Source organism: Camelus ferus, chromosome 20, assembly GCF_009834535.1.
Source record: "Camelus ferus isolate YT-003-E chromosome 20, BCGSAC_Cfer_1.0, whole genome shotgun sequence".
In the NCBI taxonomy this organism is placed as follows: domain Eukaryota; kingdom Metazoa; phylum Chordata; class Mammalia; order Artiodactyla; family Camelidae; genus Camelus; species Camelus ferus.
The window spans coordinates 7,079,808-7,100,912 of NC_045715.1; the positions used below are offsets into that span (position 1 = coordinate 7,079,808).

At 42.2% G+C, this 21,105-nt stretch overlaps 1 protein-coding gene across 3 annotated transcripts in view; it reads left to right on the forward strand.

Annotated features, from left to right (window-relative positions):
- Positions 1-21,105, forward strand: part of GCNT2 (glucosaminyl (N-acetyl) transferase 2 (I blood group)) — an 82,020-nt gene that overhangs the window by 24,411 nt on the left and 36,504 nt on the right. For 2 of the 3 annotated variants that reach the window (XM_032462484.1, XM_032462485.1), the window contains exon 2: positions 1,685-3,125. In XM_032462484.1, coding sequence (XP_032318375.1) covers positions 2,222-3,125 — 904 coding nt within the window. In that variant the 5' untranslated portion in view covers positions 1,685-2,221. Of the gene's footprint in view, positions 1-1,684; positions 3,126-12,488; positions 14,547-21,105 lie in introns of those variants that run through there. The other variant, XM_014556191.2, reaches the window with a different exon arrangement.

Consider the following 21,105-nt stretch of genomic DNA (forward strand, 5'->3'; position numbering starts at 1 on the left):
CAAGATTAACTGCGTCAGGCTATGCTGTACAGAACCACTATGTGGCAGCACCACATTTTGCCAAAATTTGGAGCACAATGAAGTCAGGCAAAGTGCAGTGCTACGAATTTCCAACTCACTACCGGTGCAGGTGAGACTCGAAACGTGCCAGGTGCAGATAACAGTAAAAGCTAACATTTAAGACTATTTTCTGTGTGTCAGAGTCTGCACCAAGTGCATTCTACTTATTAACCCATATTCATCCGCAACACAGTCTTACTGGTCTGATCTCTACATGACAAGTGACAAAACTGAAACAGAAAGGTAAAGGCACTTGCCCAAGGTCACATAGCTAGAAACCGGCAAAACCAGGATCCTAATCTGCCCACGTGTCTCTCTGAAGCCCATGCTCTGTACCAAGTGGGATGTCATCCTAGCATTCATGAGGAAATCTAGAAAATAAAGGACAAAGTTGTAAACCTGTATCAAGCCCACAATAGTCATCTTGGTGTGGGGGGAATACATGGCTTGCAGAGACATCAGTAATTATTGGGGAGGGATCAGGAAATCTTTCCTATCAAGAGCCAAAGAATAAAATACGAGTCTTGGGTGGCCAGATGGTTTCTGTTACAACCGGTCGGCTCTGCAGTTGCAATGGATAATATTAAACAAATCACTGGGTTCCAGTGGTAGTCTTTACAGACACTGAAATTTGAATTTCGCATGCCACGAAATATTTTTCTTCTTTGAGTTTTCTTTCAGCACTTTTAAAATGTACAACAATTAGGGGAGAATGGGGTATGGCTCAGTGGTAGAGCACGTGCTTAGCATGCACAAGGTCCTGGGTTCAAATCCCAGTACCTCCACTAACAAAAAGAAACAAAAACAAAACAAAACAAAAAAATTGTACAACAATTCTTAGCTCAGAGGCTGAACAAAAACACATGGCAGGCTGAATTGACCCTCACCTCTGACGCCACTGTAGTCATGCCAGACCCTGGTGTAGAGGCAAGAAGAGTGACTGGACTTAACTCAGTGATGATCACAAAACACAGTGATCGGTAGACAGAAACGATCCTCCGTGCGCTAGTGGTGGGGCAAACACACAAGCGACTAGAGTTTGCACAAGTCCTGGTAGGACAGGTGGAAGGACTCCTGACCCAGACTTGAGAGGGCAGGGAAGGGACACCAGGGAAGTGGTGCCACACGGGGACCTGATGGATGGGGGGAATTCACCAACAAAAGGTGAGGGGAGACACTGTTCCAGGTAGAAATCTTTTTAGGTTCAAGGCCTGATGCTACCATGAACTCATTACTGACGCTCAGGCAAGTCAGTGCACACGTGGGCTTCAATTTTCTCTTGTCCAAAATGAGCGTAATGTCAGAGCTCACCTCCCAGGTTCTCCCAGGTTGTCAGTGAGAAAAGGGAGCCAAGAGGGGGCCAGAAGATCAGTGGCCGTTCATTTTCAGGGCGCTCCATTTGTTTGTTTGTTTGTTTTTAATTGAAGTATATTCAGTTGACAGTGTGTCAGTTTCTAGTGTACAGCATAATGCTTCAGTCATACATGTACACACATATATTCATTTTCATATTCTTTCTCATTATAGGGGGGGCTCCATTTGTGAATTGAGTGAGTTGGTCTGAATAATCTGCAAGATTCCTTCCAATCCTGCATCTCTCTGAATTCTTGATTTTTATCCTTAGGTAAAGAGAAACACTGCTATTGAACAATTCTGAGTGCGGTCAACGTCAGTCAGTGTCAGTGGTGACCTGCCACCTGACAACTGAGACTTCCCCAAGTTGAAGAAATACACCGTCTCTTGTGGTCAAACGGTGACACCGGCGATGGTGATGGCATCCCCCTGACATAAAAGGGCTGTAAGACTGACGCATCCTGCTCCCTCCCCACCCGGAGGGACCACCCTGAGTCAGCGGCTGCCGCAGGTTTCCCAGGATCTCAACTGGAGGTTGACCTGGATGAAGACACCCAACAGCGCTCAGCTCTTGCTCCGTTGGCCCCAGGGGCTCAGGTTCTCGGAGCCACTCAATCCCTCCACTGTAAGAGAACTTCAGACTTGCGGCTGGGCCCCTGTCCTTTCAATGAGTGGCCAAATTCCCCTTCTTGTTCAAAATAACAAATGAAATTTGCGCCCCCAACAGTCTGGGGATGGACCTGCAAACTGACTTCAGCGATGGTATGAAGTCCAGCCAGTGACCAACGCAGAAGAAATAGTAAGAAAAATGAACCTGAAGGTATTTGTCGTAGGGCTTGTGGCCATTTCTACAACTCTTCTGCTCCTCTATACCAACCACTTGGAGCTGCCAACATACCTGCCAGTGGGGAAAATCTCCAACTCTTCAGTGCTTGCTGAAGGCTGTGACATGATTGTAACAGGAAAGAAAATCTTGAATGAAAACATACGCCTGAGAAACCGAAGTTGCCAGCAATACTTGATCCAGAATCACTACATAACGAAACCTCTGTCCAAAGACGAAGCCGAGTTCCCTCTGGCCTATGTCATGGTCATTCACAAAGACTTTGATACATTTGAGAGGCTCTTCAGGGCTGTTTACATGCCTCAAAATGTCTACTGTGTTCACGTGGATGAGAAAGCTGCCTCTGCCTTCAAAGATGCGGTGGGAAGACTACTGAGCTGCTTCGGAAATGCCTTTCTGGCTTCCAAGAGGGAGTCTGTGGTCTACGCAGGAGTTTCCAGGCTTCAGGCTGACCTGAACTGCCTGGAAGACCTCGTAGGTTCCGAAGTGCCATGGAAGTACGCCATCAACACCTGCGGGCAGGATTTCCCCCTGAAAACCAACAGGGAAATCGTTCAGCACCTGAAAGGCTTCAAAGGGAAAAACATCACCCCAGGGGTGCTGCCTCCTCCTCATATTCGCAGAAGGACCAAATATGTGTACTTGGAGCAGAGATACCGTTTGCTTTCCTTCATGCTGTGGACTTGGATAAGGAAAATGCCTCCTCCCCATAATCTCACCGTTTACTTTGGCTCTGCCTATGTCGCCCTTACGAGAGAATTTGCTAATTTTGTTCTGCAAGACCAGCGGGCCATCGATTTGCTTGACTGGTCGAAGGATACCTACTCTCCTGATGAGCATTTCTGGGTGACACTTAATCGGATTCCAGGTATGATAAAGTCTGGAAGTGCGCGCGTGTGCGTGAGCGTGTGGTTGTGTGTGTATTTTATACTTTGAAAATGTCCTTCATGGCATTATGTATATTCACCTGTGTTTCCCAGCTTTATGGACATACCATAGACTGTTTTGTGTGTGTTTCAGTGGAATTCATGTAAGTTATACTTCTTAGATATCAGTAAATATACTGCTTGCTTGTAGAAGATGCGTGTTGAATTTTTATTGCATTGGATGGTCACAAATCATTGCTATGAGAGGCGAAACTGCTTTTTAAGCAATTACAGTATGTTGGCTAAGAATTCAGCTCTCATTGGCATGGCTTATTCATTATGGCTTCATTTTATGTGAATGTGAATAGTGTGAGTTAGAAAAGTTTGAGATCTGAAAAGTGCCAACAAAATATAAGAACAATCTGAAGTAGTGCGATGTCTCCAAATTAATTTCGTAAGCGGTCAGAAATTTCCAGAATTCAGTACTGTTGGGACTGACCACACGGCAGCCTCACGCTGGTGAATGGAAACCCTGCCGTCCTCTGCTAGTGAGTCAAGAACTCATTCTTCAGGGGGACTGATGTGGCTTAAGTGGTAGAGCACATGCTTAGCACACAGGGGGTCCTGGGTTCAACCCCCAGCACCTCCGCTAAAAATAAACGAACGTAATTACCTCCCCCTCCAAAAAATAAATAAAGCAGAAGGACTAGGAACCTTCAAAAAGAAAAAACAACTCACCCTTCATGAAAACCTCATACTAATTATTAATGGGCAGAAAATTAAAAAATATTTTTTCCTTATTATAAAATACAGTTCTATTGTGGAAAATCTGGGGAATAAAGACAAGCATAAAGTAAAATTGGTCCTAAGTAGAAATTGTAAGAAAATAAAAGTAAGAAAGTAAAAGTTATACATTATGTAAACTGAGAAGTAATTGCTGTGAGTACCTTTGAATATTTATCTCCTCTTCCATGTATAGCTTTATGTGGTTAGGTCATACTGATTTATACAATTTTCTATTCTGCTACTTTCATTTAATATATATCAGCATAATTTCCTCATCCTCTTGAAAATGTCTGATAATTACATTTTTTCATGGTATGGATGTACCATAATTTGCTTACCAATTCCTCCATTGTTGAGCACACGCTTCCAGCTTTTTACTATGTAAAATGCTATTGCAGTCCATACTGGAAAATGTTCAAAAGCAAGTGACACCTTTTCACATCGAGCTTTGGCACATGTCAGTGCTGAACCCAATAAATTGAAATTGAATAGGAACGTTTTAGGTGCTTGATACATACTGTAAAATTGTGTAGGGAAGGAAAAAGAAAACTTTTTCCTTTACCCTTTTGGGTTCCTCAACTAGGACCCTGGCAGTTACACCGACAAAAGACAGATTAACAAGGGTAAAATGAACAGTTTATTAACACACAGCACACATACACCTGGGAGAAACTCACTGATGAGTAACTCCAAGGGATGGTTGAAACTTGGGGCTTATATAGCATCTTAACAAAGAACAATACATTTGTAGAGAAGTGATAAAACAAAGGAAAAGGAATGTAAGCTTCTTTTTAAATTTATTTTTGCTTACTTGCGGTGGGGGGAGTGGTAATTAGGGTTTCTTTGTTTATTTATGTTTTAGAGGAGGTAGTGGGAATCGAACCCAGGACCTTATGCAGAGGAGGTACGGGGGATTGAACCCAGGACCTTATGCATGCCAAGCATGCGCTCTACCCTCCCCTCAAGGAATGTAAGCTTTTACGGGTGGCAAACTGCAGTAAGGTGAGTATATGGGAGAACTAATGGAAGATCAGAGCTAGCTAGTAAGGTTTGTTGTGTACATTCCTCTGGTGCGGTCTCCAGAAGGGTCTAGAGTTGTCTTAGGTGGTTAAAAATCATACCATTACTTCTGTGAAGAATTGTCCTGCCTTTCCCGTTGAGAGAGAGGAAGGGCAAAGAGTTTTCTTGTGTTTGCTTCTTCTCAGTTGCCTTCAACTCTAAATAATTCTCATGTCAAACTGGCATATTTGGGGTAGTATCCTCTCAACTCCTTCAGCTGCCTTCTAAAACATGTTCTAATTTTCAGTCAGGCCACCCGTGGACTAGAGGTCTTATTTCATCACACCTCTGCTGACAGTGGACACTGATATGCTTCTTTTTAAAAGCTACTGGAATTAAAGAGAAGAAGAGCTGCACTGTTGTTTTTGTTTGCAATTCATTAGAAGTGAAATTTTCTAATGCATATTAACCATTTTTCTTTGTCTTGGTGGGTTGCCAGTTTTCTCTGTGGTGGGCGCAGAATTTCAATGTCCTATTGTTAATTACGGACAAGAACAGGTCGGGTGGGTCAGTAGAAGAAAGAATAGGGATATTCAGAGGAAAGAATGGAGGCTGTAAGGTGCAGGGAAGGACTGAGGTGATTTGAATAAACACAATCCTGTTAAGTAAGAGCTACAGTGAAATAATTAGGTTATTTGCCAAGGAAAGGAAAATCAGTGCTTGCTGAGATGATTAGGTTTGACTGGCTCTTTCTAAATGAGAGGACCCAATCCCTAATCTTCAGAACAGCTGCTGCTTCTCCCCGACCTCCATCTTCAGATCCTGAAAGGGTTTGTAAAACACCGATATTTACAAATAGAGATATTGATGATTTTATTTCTTCGTTGGTAAAAGATGCAGAACCATATAAAGGATTTTATTCACCTCTCTAGCAAAATTCCTATGGACTCTGTCTATTCTTTACCTTTTTGCAAATGATACAGAATGCCAGGCGGCCAAGAAATTGAGGAAGATGAACGCTAATAAGGAAGTTGAATTGTAGATCTAGGCTTAACACGCGCAGCACAGCACGGATGAGGGGAAAGATAACCAGTCAGGACCATTACAATTTTTCTTTTCCCATTAGAAAATAATTCATGACCATTTAAGAAAATATGAAAAACAGGGGAAATTAGATAGAAGACAGTCATTTTTTCACAAAATGCATTTAAGAGAAAGCTCTGTTCAAACAAGTTGGGCTTCTTCTAGTCTTTTCAGAAACAAGTAACTTTAAAAATTGTTACTTGCTGTTCCTTTGACTTCTCTTGACTCTACTGCAAATTTTGTTTTTAAAACATTGAAGTTTATAAATTATGTCTAACCATTTATGGGAAGAGAGGAACCTGGGTAAATGCATAATAGCACTTAGCCCGTTCCCTGGAGCATGAGTCATGACTCATTCCTGGAAGAGCATATTCATCCCTGGAAAGCTCACGTAGGCCCCCCTGGTGACCTGGCCTGGGAGGAATCTGAGGTTTGGAGCTAAGTGACTTGCTCAAAATACACCAGCTTCCAACTCGGAGGCTAGAATCTGACCTCCTAACTTCCAGCCCAGGGAAGTTATCCTGCTAAATCCTAAATTTAGTACAATTTAGACATCTTACTAAATCCTGTTGTCGTCTTGAGACTTCCCTTCCCGAGTGAGTAGGCCTTTTGGGGGAATTCAGCTCTAAATCTGTTTAAGGTCGCTCCAGATCCGGGGCTATAGGGTTTCCCGCCTGGAACTAAAATTTAAGGGTGAACCTTAAGCACAAAGAAACTGTGAAGAAAACCCAAAAGTCCTTTCTCTGGGAAAAGCAACTCCTGAGTGGATAAATTGAACAGAAGTCTCAGGAAAATTAATTATCATGATCCCTGTTTCAGAGTGTCCTGGTGGGGGATCCAGTTGTTATTTCCCTGTGCAACACCTTTTTTTTTTTTTTAATTTTTAAATGAATCTTTTTATTTTGAAGTAATTATAGATTCAGTTGTTGTTGTGAGAAATAAAAAAGAGACATCATCTACTCTACTCAGTTCCCCCTAATGGTAACATCATATAAACTACAGTAAAATATAACAATCAATAATGACTGGCATTGATATAGCCAAGATAGAGAACATTTTCATCTTCCCTGTGCAGCATCTTATAACATATCTGGAGTTAGAAGTGTTAGGTTCAAAGTGTCCAGGACCCCGTAGGGGATGGGTAAGCTGGTATTGGGTAGCACTTACACCTGGACAACAGTAACTTGAGACATCCGGACTCCAGGCACAGCTCTGTCTTTGAGACGCTAAAGGACAGGTCTTTGGGGTGGGACTCCCCCCACAAACAGGCAGACAGGACTTTGCACTTCCACATTCCAGCTTTTGTTTTTCTACTTTTAAATACCAAGGTTAACTCTGTTACCCCGCCTCTACCTTAAAGAAAAGAGTATTTGCAGTAGGATGTTTCTAGGCAACTTTATCCTCCTGGGAGTGGAGAGAGAGGTAGGTGGGGGCCAATTTGCTGGAAAATTACTGGAAGGAGGAGTTTGGGAGGAGGTGGTTTTCTGGAAACATTACCTCTATTTACTCGCCAATAGCAATTTAAGATCCAGTAGCCTTGTACCCATTTGGGTGACATTGGTGTTTTCTATTTCCATAATCTAGCACAGTACCAGGCATAAAGTAAGTACACAAAAAATGTTTGTTGAATGACTGAATGACTCATTTGATTGGGGTACATGAGATTTCTATTTCTATTTTTTCCAAGCATAACACTTGTTGGTGTGTTTTTTCATTACGTGATATACTTACTGGGGAACCATGAATTTTCATTTGTCTTGTCAAATCATTAGTATCCATAGATATCTTAGTTACACCTTTTAACTTTTTATTAAAGGGCAATGTTCATTTCTAACTTAATGATTTGAATTATGTTCTTCAGTTCCCTTCAGTCAAGGGGAAAATATTTCTAGAATTTAATAAAGTACTTGGCACTCCTTGGTGTTTAAAATGTCCTTTATTTAATTAGTCACTCCTGGCAACATTCGTGTGAGATATGAACTTCATTTGATAATATGCAAAACTGAAAATGAAGCCCTGGACCAGCTAGGAAAGTGACGAGGATGTTCTGCAAGTAATTTCTATGAAAATCCATCTTCCGGAATGAAAGACAAATCTATTAAGTAAATTCAGGTTTTGCCAAACACAAAGCTGCTTTTCTATCCTCCTGACTTTTTCAACTTGGGCCTTTGGTAATCATCTCTGGGAAAGAAGGTCTTTCCCCATCCAGCGATGGGTCGGCCAAATAGAAAGTAGGCATCAGTGAGTTCCTTCTGGACTGTGGGCTTCAAGAAGAAATGGGGACACTGCTATCCAGCACCTGGAGACCCTAAAGATTCGGGGATCCGTTTCTTTGCCCTCTGTTCTGATTGAACAGTGTATCGTAGTCAGAAGGTGGGGCCTACAGTCTCGCAGCACGGAATTCTCAGTGATCAGAAGCTTCAGGTCTCCCTGGGGTGGGAACCCTTGCTGTAGCAGTGACCGTGAGTTCCTGTAATTTCCAAATCAAATCAAGGACTTTGTGAGGAATAGAGTAGAGGAAGGAAAGAGCAGGCGTTTAGAAAGATGAAGAGCCCAGTTGGCCACTGGGTTTGGACCCTTGTTTTAACTTTTCCCCACGACACCCAGCCTCTACAATCCAGCCACAACTCAAACCCGAGGTCTTTCTGTGCAGAGTGAAGTTAGACGGTTAAAACTTCTGAGGTTCTTGGGCTCAGCGCCTCCGTTAGCCTTTGGCATTGAACCCAAATGTTGTCAGGTATCTTTTCCAGGCAAATGCAGCTGGAAGGGGCTTTGGGGGTCAGACTCTAACCCAGAGGTGCTGTTCACCTGTCAGCTCTCTGCTTCAGCTTTGCGCTGCCCCAGCGATCTTTAATTAATCGACTGTTTGAAGAAGACCAACTTCTTCTTGCATTTTCCTGCAGTCCCCCTTCCAGTGACTTTATGTCCCCCCGAACTCTTTTCTTCCCCACAGCTTTCCCTCAAGATCTGAAATTCCCTCTGACATCTCGGGCCAGCCCCCAGCTGGGTGCTTTTTTGTATATTACTTCTGGAATCCTCTCAGCTCCACCAGGAGGTTGATGTTGGAAAATAACCCAGATGCAGAGATGTGGGTGACCCTGCTGGAAGGAAGCCATCATTGAAGAACCCCCAGAAATGGCAGGGGGTGTTGTCTCAAATTTACCCCAGAGGAAGCTGTGAGGTGTGAGGTCTGATGACTGGTTCAAGAGCTCCAGGCTGTCAAGTGTGGCTTTGGCCCAACTGAAGACCTTCTGACCTACCATCCAGGGTCTTCTGGGCTATTTTAAGCTCTGTTGCTTCCGGCTATTTCTTGTGGTTACCAAAAAAAAAAAAAAAAAAAAAAAAGAACAAAGAAAAAGAAACAAACAAACAAACAAAAAACCATTGATGAGGGTAAAACAGGGTACAGAATTTAGCAATAGTAAGTACATAGCTAAATAAAGAAAGAGAGGGACGAGAGCCTGGGCAGGGGAACAGCTGGCGGGGTCAGAAGACCGAACGTCACATGCACTCAAAGCCAGTTTGACCCAAGCGTCTCTCGCTCTGTGATCTCAGCAGGCTTTCGTGGACACTGAGAAACTTTCCATTAGGTTTCCCTGGTTTCTGACTTGGGCACAGAGGTGATGTCATGATGAAATGAACGCGGGAAAAGCGCTTTGGGTACCCCGCGGCCCCAAGCAGAAGGAAGACGAGGAAGCTGCACTGTGGAAACGGGGCCCTTTTCTTTCGCTCCCTTTCTACAGTCAGCTGTCAGCATGAAACGCTAAGGGCAGTTTTCTTAGTGGAATACATATTAGTTTATGTCCTGGAGTGAGAATTTATAAGAATGTACGTTTTGTAGAAATAAGCAAGTACCGGTTGAACTCTGGGACTTCAGTGCACAGCCTACCATTTTCGGAGTGGCCAAGTCACAGGTCTGTACTGGTTCCCAACTTCTTTAGAACTCTAGCCTACCTGACCACTGCCTTCAACTTAAAGTTGGGGGCATCCGTTTTGATCTAATGTTCAAGCGGGGATGAAGAATTGCTGTTCTCATCACCATCTTCTACTATTTCCCATACTAGAGAAATGATCAGTGGTATATTACAAAAGGGCCTCAGGAAAGCCAGGAGGGTCGGGAGAACCACGTTTCCCACGTGGTGGTTTCCCACGTGACCACGAAGAGCATAAACATCAGGTAGCACTCAGTAGATGCAAAGAGAAGATTGATTCTGATTCTTGTAAAAATGTCTAGCATTGTCAAAGGCAGAAGACCCTCGAAGCATGTCAGGTGAGGGACAGTGAAGGACACCACAGCAGTGAAGTCCTAACTTGCAAACGTTCTTTACCCTGTAACCGTAGGGTTGTAAATTCAGGGCAGAAAAGGCAAATTATTACAGATGCTTTTATGCATGAGATCTCTGGAGGGATGGAACCATGCCAAGAATGAAGAGACAGCCAAAATAAACAAAGGAAGAGCTGATGCAATTATCTGGATATATTAGGAGAAAAGGCTCTAAAAATGATTGGATTGGTTTAGACAAGCACACTGAGGCAAGGATGCCTTCATTTATTCATCCCTATTGTTAATTTCACTTGATGTGGACAGTGGATGCCCAGAGGGCTATTAAAAATTAAAATTAGCAAAATTTTAGTCATCATTTCAGGAAAGATTGCTCTTTGTGGCTACTGTATTGAAGAAATGATTTGCTATAAAGAATTTTAAGTAGATACATGAAAGTTATGTAAACGATATTGGGGTTGATTGAGTCATTCACTTGGGGACATACAGACCAGACTCCATGCACCTGAATCGTGCAGTGGGGTCTGATTTCTAAAACAAGTACAGACTGACCCGCCAGTTCTGGAGAATTTCCCTGGGTCCTTTCTTATCATCATTTTCTCTGCTCCCGAAGCTTACCAAATGGAGTTGGCAACCACCTGGTTAACGCGTGAGCTTTCAGCTGAGGTGGGAAAACCACCAACAGCCAATGATAACTCCAGTCTTGCGTTCTAAGGGAAAGGTTGTTCAGATAACACCCAGTGGAAACTAAAGAGCACAGTGGAAAATGTTATGCTCTAGCAGTTAAGTGCAAAATGCAGGATGCAAACTTGCACCTCCTGTGTTTTTAGTAAAATCAAAATGTGTATGTCTAGAGACAAGAGGAAGATGCGAGTGCAGGATGTGAAAACACCATATGCACAAACTATCTGTAACATTATGCTGTCTTTATAATTAAGGTGTTATTGGAAAAATTAGGTACTTTGTCCACAGATCCACAGATACAAATATAGATCACAAATCACAAAATGGAAATCACAAATACAGGATTCCCACACTAATGTGATAAGAGAAATAGGGAAATGCAAACTAGAGCACTCGATCAGTAAGTATTTTTTTAAATTGAGGTACAGTCCATTTACAATGTGTTAGTTTCAGGTGTACAGCATAGTGATTCAGTTGTACATATAGATAGATTCCTTTTCGTATTCTTTTTCAATATGGGCTATTACAAGATACTGAATATAGCCCCCTGTGCTATACGGTAGGACCTCGTTGTTTATCTGTTTCATAGACAGTAGTTAGTATCCGCAGATCTCCAACTCCCAATTTATCCCTCCCCACCCCACTTTCCCCTCTGGTAACCATAAGTTTGTTTTCTATGTCTGTGAGTCTCTTTCTGTTTTGTAAATAACTTCATTTGTGTCTTTTTTTTTTTTTTTTGATTCCACATATAAGTGATATATGGTATTTTTCTCTTTCTGGCTTAATTCACTTAGTAGGACAGTCTCCTGTTCCATCCATGTTGCTGCAAATGGCTTTAATTTCATTCTTTCTATGGCTGAGCAGCATTCCATTGTGTAAATATACCACAAATTCTTGATCCAGTCATCTGTCGAAGGACATTTAGGCTGCTTCTATGTCTTAGCTATTGTAAATAGTGCTGCTGTGAACATTGGGGTGCGTGTATATTTTTGAATTAGAGTTTTCTCCAGATATATGCCCAGAAGTGGGATTGCTGGATCACAGGGTAAGTCTATATTCAGGTTTTTAAGGAATCTCTATACTGTTTTCCATAGTGGCTGCACCAGACTACATTCCCACCAACGGTGTAGAAAGGTTCCCTTTTCTCCACACCCTCTCCAGCGTTTATCATTTAGGAATTTTTCATGGTGGCCGTTCTGACTGGTGTGAGGTGGTACCTCCTTGTAGTTCTGCTTTGCATTTCTCTGATAATTAGCGATATGGATCAATAAGAGTTTGATTGCCTAATGTGTGCAGACAGTGGTGGGAGCGCAAATGAAACACCCCTTCTGCACGTGTGCACAACGTGCCTCCACCCCTGTGTGTCTAGTTACCAAATAAAACAAACTGATCCGTGTCATGAGACGTACAACCTAATTGGCAAGGGCTCTCAGAGGGAGGAGCAAGGGGAGGATACGGTTCTCCGGAAGAGGTGGTCATTGTGTCCTTTCCTTGATGTGCGAGCTGGGAGGAGGAACCTTTGTTTACTCCTGTCTCCCAGCCCCATTGCTGCGGGGCAGGCGATGAACTCTTGATATACTTCCTCATTTTATTCTCAGGACTGACCTATGAAGGTGGTAAAATTATTCTCTTCTTTCATAGAGAGGGAAACTCCTCTGGAAGGTTGCTACATCTGAATTGAAGAGCCTCTCTCCTTAAGTTCTAGAACATCCCAGACAGACAACTCCTCCCTCCTACCTCTCCAGGCATCAGGCTGGTCCCCTGTATCCTCCTTGGGCTTGGATAAAATAAACTTGACATCTCTAACTTCAGCTTTAGCCTCTATGCAATTTGGGGGTGATATTGGGCTGTTAGTTTTTTTTGGTTTGAGTTTCTTTCTTTTTTTTCTTAATTAGCCTTTATTCAGTAAGTTAGATGGTGAGGTAAGCTTGCTAATGTGCCTTTTTAAGGCCATTCCTTTTAGCAGATAAAATTATGTGCTGGAAAGAATCTGGCTCCATCGTCGGTCATATGCTGCACTTTATAGCATAGCCCGCCAATATGGACAGGGGGCGTGTGTGGAAAAAGACAGGGCTAAGCGATTAAATTTTAAGCACTAAATATTTATTGACAGAGTATCTCTCTAGGCGGTGTTCACATGCTTAGAACTGACGATTTTAACTTGGCAGTGCTGTTTAAGCAAACAAACTCGGTCAGTTGAACTCAATGATTAACAGGAAGCTGGGGAGCGGACACACTTGCCAACCTTTGAGCTGGGAGGGGAGGCTGGGGTTGAGGTCTCAGAGCGGTGATTTGCAGAGTGGTCACTTCACCCCTTGGGGATTTTCCTGCAGGGAAAAGTGGGTACACTGGAGTCAGAACTTCCCTGAAGCAACTTGTTTTTGTGTAGAAACAGATTGCAGGTTAGCAGGGGACTGAGCAAAGCAAATCCAAGGGAGTCACTTCAGAAATGTGTCAGAGAAAGGTGGAAATGCAACGCAGCAGCGAATGAGGACAGAAGGAAGACAGAAAAGGGACCAGCACGTCAACTTGGGGATCGCGGAAAAGCCAGTCAGAACTCCATCTACCAAGAAGATGACTGTGGACTCTGAAGAAAATGTAAGTTAAATATATCTACACTCTGATCAGATCTCAAGAGACATTTTACTCAACCCCTGGTTCTGAATAATGGGCTCTTGGAAGCACGGTCTTTTTTGTGTGTCTCTTGTCACTACCCTGGTTTTTGTATTTGTTTACAATAACGAGTTATGGGAGAATAAAGATTTTCTGAGAGCATCTCTGTCCAATGCTTCGCTATTAGCAAAAGCCTGTCATCAGATTGTTCAGGGGAAGGTTTTTTACCCCAGAGAGAATGCATTGAAAACTTCCCTCAGTGAACCTACCTGCTCTGAGTACATGGCTCAGAGTCACTATATAACAGAAACACTCTCTGAAGAGGAGGCTGCGTTCCCTTTGGCTTACATGATGACCATCCACGAAGACTTTGGCACTTTTGAGAGACTCTTCAGGGCAATTTACATGCCCCAAAATGTCTACTGTGTTCATGTGGATGAAAAGGCAAGAGATGCATTTAAAGATGCCGTGAAGCAATTACTGGGCTGCTTCCCAAATGCCTTTCTGGCTTCCAAGATGGAGCCAGTGGTCTACGGTGGGATTTCCAGGCTCCAGGCTGACCTGAACTGCCTGGAAGACCTGAGGGCCTCGGAGGTGCCCTGGAAGTACGCCATCAACACCTGCGGGCAAGATTTCCCCCTGAAAACCAACAGGGAAATCGTTCAGCATCTGAAAGGCTTTAAAGGGAAAAACATCACCCCAGGAGTGCTGCCTCCCGATCATGCGATTGGACGGACCAAATACGTCCACCAAGAACTATTAAGCAAAACAAATTCCTACGTGATTAAAACCTCAAAACTGAAAACTCCAGCCCCTCACAACATGACCATCTACTTTGGCTCTGCCTATGTGGCCCTCACAAGGGAATTCGCTAGCTTTGTCCTTCAAGACCAGCATGCACTTGACTTACTGTCCTGGTCCAAAGACACCTACAGCCCTGATGAACATTTCTGGGTCACACTCAATAGGATTCCGGGTATGTCTGTCTATTAACTTTTGTTTTTATGAATCAACATTGTGTGGTCAAACCGGAACAAACTGCTGAAAAACAGTAAATAATAATAATAATAACATTTTAAAGATCTTTACAGTTTCAAGTGTTAATTTAAAAAAATCTTGATAAATGACAAGACCCCACAGTATAGCACAGGGATCTATATTCAATATCTTGTAATAAATTATAATGGAAAAGAATCTGAAAAATAACATATATATAACTGAATCACTTTGCTGTATACCAGAAGCTAACACAACATTGTAAATTAACTATACTTCCGTTAAAAAAAATCTTTACAGCAGCTCTGCTCACAGAGTGGGTGATATAATTCATCTCCATTTTACAGATGAGGAAACTGAGGCATAATGGTCAGCAGGCAGAGGTCTGACTGTCTGACTTGATTTTGCTGATATACCAAGATGCCTTTCTGAGCCCATAGACCCACTGCAAATGGGGGCAAAGGATTGAGGGAGCAATGCAAAGGAAAGATTAAACCCAACTCTCCTTTAAATGTGATGGCATTTAAAACCAGGAATAAACATTATAAATTAAACTAAATTTGCATGGCAACTCAAACATTTTAATAATACTTTTGCCCCTGCTGAAGCTCCCATAGCTAAATTCACATCCTTTCAAAATGAGAGCAACTTTAGAATTTTTCATTTGCAAGTTCTTTCCTGGAGTGGAATCTGAAATTTAGAGCATCTTAAAGATGGCTAGACCAGTGCCTTCTTTTATGGACAATTAAACTTCAGTGTAGTTACATGATGTGTTCAAATTTCCCAACCAATAAGTAAATGTGCCAATTATCAACCAGGTCTCCTAAGCCTAAGGTTCAAGTTGACTTTTGATTAGGTCTCAGTTGTTCCTAAATTAATTCCACCTTTCCTTGGTCCAAGTTCCTAATGATTTGAATAATCTCAAATTGTTTACAGTGAACCAATTCAGTTCTGCTGGTTCAATTCGAAATAAAAATTCAGATTCACAGTTCAAAGGGAAAGTAACTTGAATTAATGTGAGGATCAGGGTCATGGTTTCTTGACGTGAGTGGTTCAACCCTGGATGCATTTTACATTTGCCTAGAGCTTTTATAAATACATTTCCTGCATTCCTGGGTGGACCTAGCCTTCAGTACTCGTTCAACCTCCAGGAGATTCTCAGGAACAGCCAGGGCTGTGAACCATTGTGGATGCTTGCTTTTGATGTTGGAACACAAAGCTTCCTAGACTTAGAATGCTTTTGAAATCTGTGGTTTTCCCAGAGCAGGAAGGGGTAATGTTGTAGTGATGAAAGAAATCAGGGCTCAAGTACACGCTGTAAAGATTTTTTTTTTTTCCTGTGGAACTGTAGCAACCAGAATAAGGGAAGTGAAAGCTCCAGTTCTGTCTGATGTGTTGCTTAAACCAAGTATGATGTAGACTGTTCAGGTCTGGGCACCAAACTTTACGGGGAGACATTGACAAAGCAGATTCCCAAGAGAGCAGCTAAGAAGGTTAAAAGGCCAGACCCCATTTTTTTTTTTCCCACATAATTAAAAGATCTGCTCATGAGAGAGAAGTTAGATCGACTCTGTAGTTTTAGAAGAAGAACCAGCGTCAGTGGCAGGAGACACAAGAACCCGTCGATCTGGGATTAGAATGGGTAGCTTGCTCAGTGGTGAACAAGCCCAAGGGATGGGCAGGGGCAGAGGCAGAGGCTGGAGAAACACTGTAAACTAATTTATCAAGTGTTGGACAAGATGGCCTGCGCGTCTCTTCCACTCTGAGAGTCCACGATTCTAACTCATGATTCTAATCAGTTTATTGAGCAGACACTTGAGTTAACACCTTGGCTGCTCAACATGATTTACCTATCGGAACTGGATTTTTACACCTCTGGTAGAGATCAGCAGTGATAGGTCAGCGAAACAGTGGAAAAGAAATGGACTGCTCTGCGCATTTTAAAAAATTTAAGAGTGAGCCCTTGAAATGGTTTCTGTTATGTGTATGAAGGATCCTTACTAGAGGCTGGTGGCCCCTCACTGGCCCAGCCAGCTCTTGCAGGATCTGGGTCAGGCTTGAGTGTAGGGTTCGGTCCTGAGGAGGTGAGGGAGCTAGAAACTTAGGTGGCTGTCTGGTTTAACTGTTACTCCTGCTGTGTGAAAATCTGGGTCATTTCTGTTTTGAGAGTCCTTCTTAGTCGATGTCTGAGTTTGTTGGTTGTTTGTTTTGGACATTTTAAGATCGTTCTGGTCGACTGCAGTGACTGAGGGCTTACTGGAATTCTAAAAGCAGTAATGCTAATTCAAAAAGATACATGCACCCTTATGTTCATTTCTGCATTATTTATAATAGCCAAGATTTGGAAACAACCTAAATGTCCATCAATGGATGAATGGATAAAGAAGATGTGATATAGATATGGATATAGTGGAATATTACTCAGCCATAAAAAGGATGGAATCTTGCTATTTGTGACAACATAGTTGGACCGAGAGGGTACTATGCTAAGTGCAGTAAGCCAGACGTGGAAAGACAAATACCATATGATTTCACTTACATTGTGAAATTAAAAAAAACAAAACATGATAAAACAACCAAACAGAAAGAGAGTCATAGATACAGAGAACAAACAGGTGGTTGCCAGAGGGGAGGAGGGTGCAGAGAGAAGAGAAACAGGGAGATGAAGACATACAAACTTCCAGTTACAAAATAAACCAGTCATGACTATGAAATGTACAGTGTGAGGCATATATTCAGTGATACTATAACATCTTTGTATGGTGACAGATGGTACCTGTGGACTTATCATGGTGATTATTCTGAAATGTATAGAAATGTCGAATTGCTATGTTGTATAACAGGAAATAACAGTGTTGTAGATCAATTAAACTTTAAAAACAAACAAATTCATAGAAAAAGATCAGATTTGTAGTTGCCAGAGGTTAGAGGTGGAGGGTGAGGAGGGGGAAAATTGGACTGAATGTGGTCAAAAGGTACAAACTTTCAGTTGTAAGGTAAGTACTAGGGATGTAATGTACCTCATAATTAATATAATTAACACTGCTGTATGTAATACATGACCTTTTTTTAAATTGACGTACAGTCAGTTTACATGGTGTCAATTTCTGGTGCACAGCACAATGTCCCAGGAATGCATATACATACATATATTTGTTTTCATATTCTTTTTCATTAAAGGTTATTACAAGATATTGAACATAGTTCCCTGTGCTATACTGTAGAAACCTTTTATTTTATATGAATGTTAAGAGACTAAATCCTAAGAGTTCTCATCTCAAGGAAAAAAGTATTTTTTTTTCTTTTGTTTTTTATCTATGTGAGATAATGGACACTCACTGCGGTCATCATTTCATGATGTATGTAAGTCAAATCATTATGCTGTAGATCTTAAACTTATACAGGGCTGTATGTTAATTATGTCTCAATAAAGATTTTTTTAGGTATCAAATTAATATTTAAAAGCCATTAATTTCATGAAAATACTATTAATACTTAATATTCAGAAATAACATCTCTTCCTGTGGTGACCTGTCTTAATTTTATACTAAGGAAGCTAAAAGTGGATTGAAGAGAAAACAAAAAAATACTAGGAGTTGGGCCCCACTGAACTAGGATCAGTGGTCACCAATTAGAATGCATTTCAGGTTTATGCAACTGTAGTGTGTTTTGAACAATCTAAAAATCTGTTTACTCTGTGGAGTCAGACAGTGGCCTCCAATTTGCTGGTGGGATTTAAATGCAGATGAGTCCTGGCTCCGCCACCTACAGTCTGTGTGGTTCTGGGCAAAATGCCTAATTTCTCTGAGTCTGATTCTTCATCCAAATATCCCCTGTCGGACTGTGGGACAGATTAGGCTATATACACAAATTGTACCTGGTACGTTGTAGGAACTCATTAAATATTTAAAGAGAGGGGGAACAGATGAATTTCTTCAACGCTGATTTTTGAGGTTTTAATGTGATAATTCTAAAACTTGTGTGGGTGACCCCCCCCCCCCACCAAATAATGTGCTTTTGAAAGTGCGGGGGTGATTTTTTTTGCTAGAAACCGAGAATGTGGCCCACAGAGGTTTTCCCCTTGGCTGTTGCTTTTCTTAGAAACATCACACGCTTAGAATCTGAAGTGGCTGGTTTCTCTTTCCTCTTATTAGGAAGTAGGCTTCTGTGACGAGTGGCCGGCCTCTGACTCTGCCAAGCTTCTGTCCCTCTAGGTTGGTCTGAAGACAAATGGTCCCCAGGCCTTCGCTTGCACGGTCCCCTTGTTCCTAAATGCCCTTTATTTTTGCTGCTCATTCTGGCTTGCTCTCCAGGTCTCAGGGGGATGTCCCTCACTCCCTCACAGGAGCTTCCCCTCTCCTCCTGCACAGAAGCAGCCACTCTCCCCTCCCATGTTACTCCTGCTCCGGCCTAGTTGCCTCCCTCTCTGGGGTTCTAATCGAGGGTTGAGTGAGGAGCCAATAAATGGCAAAGAGCCTTATTCTGTTTCTCAACTACAATATTTTCTTCAAATGAAGGACATTCCCTTTCACTTTTGGCAGAACGTTTATTTTGTTATTTTCCATTCTAATTCATCTTTTAAGCCATCCCTGGGGCAGGTGTCCTGCCCCACACTCTCTTTTCCAAAAGGCCAACATCCTTGCCGCCTCGGCTAAATCCATCAGAAAAGTCTGGCACAGTGGTGGGTCTGTGGGGGTCGGTAGACATCTGACTGCTAAGGTCACTAGACATTACCCTCTTTCCGCATTTGGAAGATTGCAGTTGTCCATTTTTGTTCAGGTCCAGAAAAGTGAAATCAAAAATTAAGGGAATTTGCCAGTCATTTTGACCCCGAGGGGCTTTGGTTTAAAAATATCCAGAAAATGCAGTCAAAGTGCTTTCTTCTGCTACCACTTGAATTCCTTGTGTAATTGCTAAGCCCCAAGCCGACCTCTCGGCCTTTGTGCTGGTTTTTGCCCTAGGCCTCTCTTTGCCTGGAGAAATTCTGATTATCTTTGAAGGCCCTGAGCTCTGTGAAATCACTGACCACTGACCACCCACCACGCCTGGGGCAGAGTTGATATTTGTCCTCTGGGCTCTTTTTTCCCCTCCCTGATAGCCCTTATCTTCTTGGGAGTTTGTCATTTCAGTATCTGTGGAAACGGACAGAATGCAGAATCCTGGAGTGTCCAGTGAGATTTCTATCTTTCCAGGCTGCAGCCCACACAGCGCTGGGTGTCAGGTGGAATTCAGTTCACCTGCATTGTTAGTGTAAAATAAACGTGGTGTTGCTTGCATGTGAACCCGGAAGTTTTTGACTGTCTTAGTCACTGACAGCTTATAATCGACCCAGGGTTAGTCACTACAAAGCCTTTCTTGAAGGCCAGTGAATCACCATCACATGAGGTCGTCTCAGTGTCAGGCACTTGAAGAAACTGCCTTTTTCTCCCTAAGTTAACAGTTTTACTGAGGTATGCTTTACACATCAAAGAACGGAGGTTTGGGAAGGGATAGACGGGATTTCAAAACTTTGGAACAGATAAGCAAGATTATACTGTACAGCACAGGGAAATATACACAAGATCTTACGGTAGCTCACAGAGAAAAAAATGTGACAATGAATATATATGTTCACGTATAACTGAAAAATTGTGCTCTACACTGGAATTTGACACAACATTGTAAAATGATTATAAATCAATAAAAAATGTTTAAAAAAAAAGAACAGAGGTTTGTAATTCAGGTACATGATTCACATAACCGTAAAATTTGCTCATTTCAGGTCAGCGATTTGATGATTTTTAGTATATTTACAGGTGTGCCACCATGACCCCAATTTAATTGAGAATATTTTAATCACCTTTCAAAGAAACCTCATGTCCACTTACTGCCACGCTCCATTTCCACACCCGACCCTTCGATTTCTGTCTGGATTTGCCTTTTCTGGACGTTTTGTATAAATCAAGCTGGATGTATTTCTTCATGTTTGGCTCTTTCTACTGAATGTGATAGTTTGAAGTTCATCCATGTTGGACCGTGAATCAGAACTTCACTCCTTTAGATGGGTGACTACTATTCCATTGTGTGGATATACCACATTTTGTCTATCCATTCATCCACTGATAGACATTTGAGTTGCTTCTACTTCTTGGCCATTAGGAATAATGCTGCTATGAACTTTCCGGGGCAAGTCCTTGTATAAACACATTTTCATTTTTCCAGGGTAGATTCTAAAAGTGAAACTGCTGGTGTCTGTTAACTCTATGTTTAACATTTTGAGGAACTGCCGAGCTGGTTTCCAAAGCAGTTGCAACATTTTGCGTTCCCATCAGCAGTGTGTGAAGGTTCCAGTTTCTTCACATCATTGTCTGTCTTTAATTTCACGCATTCCAGTGGGCGTGCAGTGGTATCGCCTGTAGTTTGACTTGCGTTTCCCTAATGAGCAATGATGTTGAACATCTTCTCATGTGCTTGTTGGCCTTTGGTCTGTCTTCTTAGAAGAGGACTAAGTGCCTTTTGGACATTGTTTCTTTCAGTCTCGGTGTTGTTTTGATCCCTGT